General features: G+C 37.8%; 1 protein-coding gene across 2 annotated transcripts in view; it reads left to right on the top strand.

Annotated features, from left to right (window-relative positions):
- Window positions 1-9,877, top strand: part of LOC126473705 (regulation of nuclear pre-mRNA domain-containing protein 1B-like) — an 83,800-nt gene extending 73,923 nt beyond the window's left edge. Inside the window, exons 5-7 of one of the 2 annotated variants that reach the window (XM_050100946.1) lie at window positions 1,021-1,196; window positions 8,230-8,365; window positions 9,086-9,219. In XM_050100946.1, coding sequence (XP_049956903.1) covers window positions 1,021-1,196; window positions 8,230-8,322 — 269 coding nt within the window. In that variant the 3' untranslated portion in view covers window positions 8,323-8,365; window positions 9,086-9,219. Of the gene's footprint in view, window positions 1-1,020; window positions 1,197-8,229; window positions 8,366-9,085 lie in introns of both variants that reach the window. The other variant, XM_050100945.1, reaches the window with a different exon arrangement.
- The last annotated feature ends 447 nt before the right edge of the window (window positions 9,878-10,324 follow it).

The following is a 10,324-nucleotide window of genomic DNA, read 5'->3' on the forward strand; positions in this document are numbered from 1 at the left end:
CAGCCAGACCCGGCTGCTATTATTCTAATGGGCTCAGTCTTCAACCAGATGTTGGCGTCCCTAATAATGAGAAACCTCCTGGATGCTCACAAAAAAATTATAAGTTTGTGTAGTTGTCTGATCTTATAGTCTAAAGCAGTGAGGCACCTTTCCTTGCTCTGTGGGCTTCAGTAATCACGGAGCCAACAAAATCAGGCATATATATATAAGTAATGCTTCCATTTGTGTGATGACTATAGAGCAAGTGGAGGTCAATGATGATAATTGCTCAACATTGTGCCTGTTCATGTAGAAATTTTTGATTGGCTGTTCGATTCTGCTTGCTGCAAAAGCATTAGGTTGCTGCTTGGATATATGTACTGTGAAATGATACCGTGAACCAGGATGTTGTCTCCACTTCAACTTTTTAATGATTGTTAAATCTTTCACTACACACCAGCCAAAATACTTTTCCACTATTTAATAAAATCATTTACAAAATGAAATTTCAGTCCAGTACCACATGTTTACATGTTGCTTTATAACTGTACACTTAATGAATGCCTCTAAATACTTGGTTTACAATTACAGTAATATACCAAAGGTTCACAAACAAAGATATGCATACAGTATTGATATAATCCAAAGTTTCTTCCAAAGAGCTACAGATACATTCAACATTTCATTACCAAAAGCATCTTTACCAGTTGTATCCCTTTGAATGATGACAGGAAACAATAAGTATGATCCTAATGGTGTATTAGGAAAGAAATTACTTCAGTATTTGTTTTATTTTGTTGTACCATACTTCACAAAAAAAGTGGTGTGCTGAGCAGTTCCTTTATAAGTTGGACAGATTCTGCTATGCAGTACTAAAATCTATCCTACAGAAGTAACACTCATAAAATACACAAATGCGTATGGACAAAGTGCTACAACTGCTGATTTCTGTTCAGTGATTGATAGCTGGTTCACTATGATGTGCTTTTAACATAATGTTATTGATTTTGTAATAGTTTCTTCCCTTTTTTTTTTCAACAGATAAAGCAACAGCGGAGAAACTAGCAGTACAAGTCAATGAAGCTGTACAGTTACTACTAGAATATAACAGTCGCCTTGCAGCTGAAATGGAAGACCGGAAGAAAGTTTCCTCAATGATGAGAGATTTTATTCAGGCTCAGAGAGAACTCTATGCACAAGCTGAACAGAGGTTAGAGGTAAGGAACAGTGTAATAAATAACCCTCTTCTTCTCACAGGTCTCCTGTACCTCCCACTCCTTTTCTTTGTAACCCTCACATGGCCTTTTCTTCTAAAAGCACAACCCTATTTCATTCCTTCTCTTTTCTGTCCTCTTATGCCATATCTCCCCCCCCCCCCCCCTCCCCTCTCTACTGAGTGTTGTATTATGGCTGGACAGGCTATGTGAATCTGATATGCAGATTGTAGCAGTTAAATGTGTACTGCATTAGTGGTGGCTTCAGGAAAGGCACCTTGTGAAAATTCTGTTTTTAACATATTGTGACCAATCGAAGCTATAAACTGTTTTATTGATATAAAATATCTGCCTAAATATTATATGTATTTAACACTTACATGTCATGTATTGATAGCCTAAATTTTGATAATACATGGAAAATATAAAATAAACAAAATGAAATTACTTACATAAACTTTTAACTTTACTTCCTTTTCCGTTTACTATGTAAGCCAGTCGCCTATGGCAACTGTTTTTTATAATAATAATATAATAATAGTAATGAAATAATAGTAATGAAAAATTGGAAAACCTCACTTAATATCCAAACAAATTTAAATAATATCACATCACAGCCAATACAGATTAAGCGTGGAATATACCAAGGAGACTCATTAAGTCCTTTCGGGTTCTGCCTTGCTCTGAACCCACTATCCAACATGCTAAATAATACAAATTGTGGATATAATATTACTGGAACATACCAACACAAAATCACACATTTGCTATACATGGATGGTCTAAAACTACTGGCAGCAACAAATCAAAAACTCAACCAATTACTAAAGATAACAGAAGTGTTCAGTTCAGCAATGATATAAATATGGCTTTTGGAACAGACAAATGTAAGAAGAATAGCATAGTCAAGGGAAAACACACTAAACAAGAAGATTACATATTGGATAACCACAGCGACTGCATAAAAGTGATGGAAAAAACAGATGTCTATAAATATCTAGGATACAGACAAAAAATAGTAATAGATAATACCAATATAAAGAAAAATATGGACAAAGACTAACAAAAATACTGAAAACAGAATTGACAGCAATAAACAAGAAAAAAGCTATAAATAATTATGCTATACCAATATTGACCTACTCATTTGGAATAGTGAATTGGAGTAACACAGACCCAGAAGCACTCAATACAGTTACACGATCACAATGCCACAAATATAGAATACATCACATACATTCAGCAACAGAAAGATTCACATTAAGCAGAAAGGAAGGAGGAAGGGGATTTATCGACATAAAAATTATGGACAGGTAGACAATTTAAGAAAATTCTTTATAGAACGAGCAGAAACTAGCAAAATACACAAAGCAGTCACTCATATAAATACATCGGCTACACCATTGCAATTTCATAACCACTTCTACAACCCTTTAGATCACATAACATCAACAGATATGAAGAAAGTAAATTGGAAAAAGAAAACACTACATGGCAAGCACCCGTGTCATCTAACATAGCCACACATTGATCAAGACTCATCCAACACATGACTAAGAAAAGGCAATATATACAGTGAGACGGAAGGATTCATGATTGCAATACAGGATCAAACAATAAACACCAGATATTACAGCAAGCATATTATTAAAGATCCCAATACCACAACAGATAAATGCAGACTTTGCAAACAACAAATAGAAACAGTTGATCACATCACAAGCGGATGTACAATAGTAGCAAATACAGACTACCCCAAAAGACATGACAATGTAGCAAAAATAATACATCAACAACTTGCCATACAACATAAACTAATAAAACAACACGTTCCCACATACAAGTGTGCACCACAAAATGTACTGGAGAATGATGAATACAAATTATACTGGAACCGAACCATTATAACAGATAAAACAACACCACATAACAAACCTGACATCATACTCACCAATAAAAAGAAGAAATTAACACAACTAATCGAAATATCCATACCCAATACAACAAATATACAGAAGAAAACAGGAGAAAAAATTGAAAAATACATCCAACTGGCTTAGGAAGTCAAGGACATGTGGCATCAGGATAAAGTTGACATTATACCAATTGTACTATCAACTACAGGAGTCATACCACACAATATCCACCAGTACATCAACGCAGTACAGCTACATCCAAATGTATATATACAACTACAGAAATCTGTAATTATTGATACATGTTCAATTACCTGAAAGTTCCTAAATGTAATGTAACATATATCGTATAGTTAAAAGGAAGTCACGCTTGATCAAGGTCTGTGTCACTTTCCATTTTTAACCAGACATAACGTCTGAGAAAGGAAAGAAGTAATAATAATAATGTTGGTATCATTATCCGGGATGACAGTTTCAGCAATGAAACTTTTAATTTTGATTTTCACAAATATTTGGCTGTTTCTTCTGAATATGTTGGAATTTCCAAAGTTGTGGGTATGATGGGATCTGAGGATGCTTGAACATAAATGCAGATTCTAGCCAAGCCTGTAGTCAGCACTGATGTGTTTGAACGTGAACAGCTCCAATATTGTGTCATACATTGCAGGTGGGCAGTCTTGGTCAGAACAGTCTTCAGTGTAGTTGTGATTTCATTATGTCGAAGCTAAGTGAATTAGAATGTGAGCAAATTGTTGCTGCTCACATGTTGGGTGCTTCCGTAATCAAGGGAGCTGAGGTGTTTGATGTTTCAAGAGGCACAGTATTGAAGATTTATACCGCTGATAGGGGAAGTGGTAAAATATCACTCGTTAAATCACAACAAGTATGACAGTGTGTGTTTGAGTTATCGTGATAGATGACCATTGAAGACGATTGTTATGATAAATAAGAGGACAACAGCTGCAAAAGTCACTACAGAACTGAATGTTGTACTCGCAAGCCCTGTTGGCACTGAAAAAACACAAAGGGAGCTCCTTAAGTAGGGAATTGTAGGGCAAGCTGCAATTCCAAAACCACTCATCAGTGATGCAAATGCTTGTAACAGGAAAACATGGTGCTGAAGCCATAACACCTGGACTAGAACAATGGAAGAAAATCATTTGGTTGACTGAGTCTTGTTTCACAGAGTTTATAACTTCTGGCTGAGTTTATGTCCTAAGAGTGAAACATGGTGGGGGTTAAGTGATGATTTGGGCTGCCATTTTGTGGTATTCCATGGGCCCATGGTCACTCTGCAAGGTCTCATTACTGCCAAAGATTATGTGACTATTTCTACTTACCAGATACATCTCATGGTATACAATGTTTTTGCCTCAGTATTGATGCAGTGTTTGAAGATGACAGGGCCTCTGTTAATGCAGCTCACATCATCTGGGACTGGTTTTGTGAGCACAAGGTTGAATGATTGCATTTTCCTTGACCACCCTAGCACCTATTGTTGAGCATTTCTGGTCTGATTTGGAGACAAGGGTGCACGATTGCTATCCACCTCCATCATCGATACCTGATCTGTCACTATTTTGCAGGAAGAATGGAATGAGATTCCCTCTTAAACCCACAGAATCTGTATTCTTCCATTCTGAGATGACTGGAAGCTGTTTTGAATGCCAGCAGGTTTCTCTCTCTCTCTTTTATACAGATGTGAGAATGTGTCAATATTCCTTCATGTCTTGCTTCCACACTTCATCTGCTTGCTGTTGTCTCATTGGCAGCATAGAATCAGCAGCTGATGCTCCATTTTCTTCCCATCATACCTCAATGTGAATGCAGTCAACCCTGTTGCACCACTGGTGCCTATCAAGACTTTTCCCATCTCCTGCGGAAATGTATGCTATTGTTGATTATTTGTCGAATTTTAAAGTCGGTGCAATTTGAAGTTTGCTGCCCACTGACCACTTCCCTCCCCTAGCTCTCACTGTCCTCCCTCCAATCATGAAATCATCAAAATAAGTCTACACATGGTTTCAATTGATAGAGCATGATCTATAAATCTAAGGCAACCCCTATATTAACCTATTACACAACATAAAAACATTGACCTTAGTACAGTGGTTGAGTAAGGTGACCGTGCAGGTTTTGAAAACCGCAAGTTCTCTTACAATTGAGTGAATATGGTACAACACTTACATAATTTAGAAGTAAAGGTAACAACTCACAGAGTATTTGAGTCATTGAAAGGAAAAAAAAGTATGAAAACTTCAGAAGTACACAAAATGTGTCAAGGGATGGAACAAGGGGGGGATTGATAATTGAAAGACAACGCATGGCAGTTTATAAGTAACAGCCTATGTTGCATCTCTGGTTATGTTGGCACTGTTCACCAATGCAGCAACTTCATATTGTGGTCTTCCTGTATTAAACAAAGTTTTCTCTGTGGTGCTGTCATTTCAACTACTTCTTAGTGACATTCAGTGGCACTCCTAGACCCAACTTGAGCGTGATGGGAACTGAATGCTTCTGCCCTTACAGGCTGAACATTTTAAGCAGTTTGAGCCCTGTTTCATCAGCTTTTGCCCCTTTTGGGGAAAATTAGTGCCTTAAGTGTTGGCTTCTGGTGCAGTGCTTTCTTAGACAGCTTTCAAGTCTTTTCTAGTCAGAGTGGTTACTACTTGCATGATAGTAGCTGGGTGATAGTTGGCAAGTCTGAATTTTTGTGATCTGCTTTAATTTTCCCTTCTGATAGTCTTAATTTTTCTACATGTTGCAAGAGAATGTGAATACTGTTTGTTGGCCTTTCACGGCTGGTGGACTTCACAGTATACTCTCCTTCCCTTATCTGTCACTTCTTTCGAAACATTATTTCTCCCTCTGCTTTACACCTTTTGTCCCTAATAATTGCAACCCTAATTCACTCCTTTCCTGCTCTACCAAGTACAATTTGTGATCTACCAAGTACAATTTGTGATCCCCTCAGCAAGATTTCAGTTTTGTGTTCTGGCTATTTGCTTGATCTGAAAACTGGTATCCTACATAATGTGATTTGTTGATAATAAAACTCATGGGATGCAGACAAGCAGCAAAATTTTTTTTCTTTTTTGCCATGTGTGCAAACCTCCCCCCTACACACACACACACACACACACACAACCTTGGCAGTCTCCATAGAGTGTGTGTATGGGGGGGGGGGGGGGGGGCAGGTGGCAGCAGCAGCTTAGGACTGGTTTGATGCAGCTTACCACGCTGTCCAAATTCAAATGTATTCATCTCTGCAGCATAACTCCTATAATCTAAATCGGTTCAAACCTGCTCACTATAGTGAAGCCTAGGTCTCACTCTGCAGTTTTATGTTGAACATTCCCCTCAATTGCAGGTTGACTATTCTTTGATGATGCCTCATATCTATTCTTTTAGCTACATTATACAATAAGCTCATTCATCTTCAGTTTAATTTTGCAGCTCTTCATTAGTTACTTGATCTACCCATTTAATCAGTATTTTTTTATACCACAAATTTAAAACTCTTCTATTCTCTGCTTGTGTGCACTATTTATGTCCACATTTCACTTCCATATAATGCTACATTCCATACAAAAACTCTCAGCAGTGACTTTAAAATAATAATTGGCCATGCAGAAATAAACATCAACCTAATAATTTGATGCATCAGTGGAATTTGGGGTCTATTGCACATCAAGAAACAAGAAGTTATAAAACCGAAGAGCTAGAAACGTGAAAGTGTTCACAATTAATAGAAGAGGTACAATTTGTACCAAAGTGCAGCAGATATTCTGTGTTATCACAGAATTGGATCTATTTTAGGTGTGAAAATGATTGTGAAAGGTAAAGCAGACATTTTCAGATAGATTATAATGATGTTGGTTATTCAACCTTGGTGAAGCTGCTATTAGCAACTACAGTTCGTGAGATTTTTATCACATATTTTCTAACAGGTAGCTTCAGAATTAGTCACAACCACCTTGCAAAGAGTGTGGTTTTTCATAATGTACACTCAATGGAATGGCTTTTTGAAAATTAAATGCTGTGTAAAAGAATTCATTGTCATTTTAATGGAAAAATAGATATATTGCTACTCCTCACATAGAAAAGCTATTGATCATCAGACTTTGTAATTCTTTTCACTCTCTCTCTCTCTCTCTCTCTCTCTCTCTCACACACACACACACACACACACACACACACTATTATTTCCAGCTGCTGAGGTCCTATTGCGGAGAGCAGTGATCTTGATTGGGGTGGATATTGGGGGCTCAGAAAGCAGCATGTGATGGGGAGAGTGAGGGGTAGCTGGGTGGGGATAGGGGAATATTATGTAGTGGTGCCTGTGGAAGTGTGCAGTTGCATGGTAGAGACAGGATGGTGAACTGCTAGATAATCAGGAAAGCTGTGCTTTAGGACTGAGAAGGGCTACGGAAGTTGGGGGGGGGGGGGGGCACAGAGGCATGTGTGAGGCGGGAGTGGGAGCAGGAGAGGAGGCGTAGAGGATAGAGGCAGGTCTGAGATGGGGACTAGTGAAGGTTGAAGACAAGAGGATTGTGAGAATAGAGGATATGTGGCAAACAGAGTTCCCACCTTTGCAGTGCACAAAAGTTGAAGGTGGTGGTTGTTGTGATTGTAGTTGTGGTGGGAAGAATCCAGGTGGCACGGTTCTGAAGCAGTCATCTTCCCACTACATGAACACCTACACATACTCCGCAAGCCACCACATGATACGTGATGCAAATAGAGCAAGGAAAAAATGATTGTCTATAGGTCTCTGCTTAGGCCCTAATTCCTCTTACCTTATCTTTGTGGTCCTTATGCGAAATGTACGTTGGTGGCAGTAGAGTCATTCTGCAGTCAACTTCAAATGCTGGTTCTCTAAATTTTCTTAATAGTTTTCCATGAAAAGAATGCTGGCTCTCCTCCAGGTATCCCCCCTGTAGTTCACGAAGCATGTCCGTAAACACTCCTGTTAATCATACCTACCGGTAACAAATCTGGCAGCCCACATCTGAATCACTTCAATGTCTTTCTTAAATCAAACTGGTGGGATCCTCAAACATTCGAGCAATATTCCAGAATGGGTTGCACTAGTGTTCTATATGTGGTCTCCTTTACAGATGAACCACACTGTAGTGATAATGAAATGGAGGTTGGCAGACATGTACCGAGGCAAGCTCGTGGCAGTTACACAAAGCCAGTTATGTCAATGATTCTAGGAAACAAGAAAACATGAAGACCATGATCAAATGTGAGGTGAGTAGATGACCTACTCCAGCCCAGTCACAGGCATTTCCTAACCATCAGAAGTAGGGTCACCTGTGAAAGCAGCCATGTAGTCTACTGACTTAGCTGTCACCATTGTATGGCAGTCTACAGTAGACTGAACAGCTGGCTGCTCACATGAATGACCACGGCCAAAAGTGGCCAAGAGACAGCTGGATGATAGTTGTCAACCATGATGTTCAAACGGTATCTGTAACTTCAGTGGCTGCTTCACAGTCCGTACCACCTCCAGTAGGACCATCCGTAATAAAGCATTGAAGTGTTGAAACTAATATTCGAGTTGATAACTGGTAACTTTTCTTATCTGTGTATACTGAAAAAAGTCCAATGCCTTTGGTGGGAAATTTTTAAATGGTTCCAGTGTCACTGCGGGACACAAGTGCTGTTTCTGTGAAGAAGAAAAAAGGGGTGATAACTACCACTATAAATATTTAAGAGTATACCCAGTTTGGAAATAAAGAATCACTGTCAATCTGCAAGACAATTTTGTTGGTAAAAATACTAATTTAGCAGAAAATTAATAAAAGTTATGGAACAAAATCAAATATTTTTCGTTCACTCACTTCATAAAGTAGAGTATGAGAGCCTTAATAATAAAACTATGGATTTTTTTAAATAATAAGATGTGTCATTGATTATTTTACATGTGTTAATAAAATAATCAATATATTTTTCCTTTGTGTTCTCCAGGAATACAAAGAGAAACTACAGAAGGTGTATGTTGTACGTCAGGAGATAAAGTCTCACATTCAGAATCTCCCAGACTTGACTCAACTGCCTGATGTGACAGGAGGGCTGGCCCCTCTACCATCTGCAGGAGATCTTTTTAGTTTGCACTGACTACTTTTTTTTTCTTTCAAGAAGACTGCTATGTATATAGATCATGTATATAGAAAATTACCAAATATTGTTATATGCTTTTACATGTGTTCTCTTGAAGCTGCATTTTTCTTTTGTTTTTTAAAAAAATATATATAATAGACACAGATCATAATGCTTGTCAACTATATTGTTTCAAGAGTGTGTAGCATTTAATTATCACAGTTTCATGTGTTAGCTGTCTCTTGTGGAGCACTTTGGAACATTACAAAGTAGCTTTGATTGTGAAGCACCAATTTTTATTTTATTTTTGTTGTTTGTTAAGAAAAACACCTTGCTTGCAGTCCAGTTGCCTGTTTGTTCATGCAAGTAGCATGAATATGTTTCGATCATGTAGATAAAAAGCCAGTAACCCTCCCTACTCACGATGATTGTTGTTGTATACTGAAATGTGTTAGTAAATTTATTGTTGACCAATCTGATTTATTGCTGTTATTCCTAAAAATTAACTCAAGTTCAAATTTTCTTTTATTTATCTTTTCACATGTCTAAAACAAAAGGTCACATTCTTAGTAATGACAGCTGATATTAAATAGAAAAGTAACTCCCCATTCCCAAATATCTCTCTCTCTCTCTCTCTCTCTCTCTCTCTCTCTCTCTCTCTCTTCCCCCCCCCCCCCCCCCCCCCCACTCCCCCCTTCACCTCCCTCATTCTGAGGAGACCATGCCAAAAAAAAAAAAAAAAAAAAAGGCTCATTTCTGTGAACTGAACCTGTTATAAGAAGTAAATTGCATGGCTTGACAGATGTTTGCTGTGTTATTCCAACAGCACATTTCAATAACTGTGGCAAGTTATTCTTAACATGGTTTTATATTTATACCCTTTCATCTATCTTTTAATGCTGCACACACTTCCCCAAAGAACTGCAGTAAAATTTCTATCCTTCCATTAAAATGCTTTTATTAGGTATTTAAAACTCACAGCTGTACTTTTCTCTGCATATTTGGTCATTTATAATATTTCGGGATTAACAGAGAGAATTGTTGCTTTCTTCATGGTTTATTATTCTTTGATAGACAAGTGCTGAATTTACTGCTTGTTTAACAAAA

The sequence above is a fragment of the Schistocerca serialis genome, chromosome 4 (assembly GCF_023864345.2).
Source record: "Schistocerca serialis cubense isolate TAMUIC-IGC-003099 chromosome 4, iqSchSeri2.2, whole genome shotgun sequence".
Classification (NCBI taxonomy): domain Eukaryota; kingdom Metazoa; phylum Arthropoda; class Insecta; order Orthoptera; family Acrididae; genus Schistocerca; species Schistocerca serialis.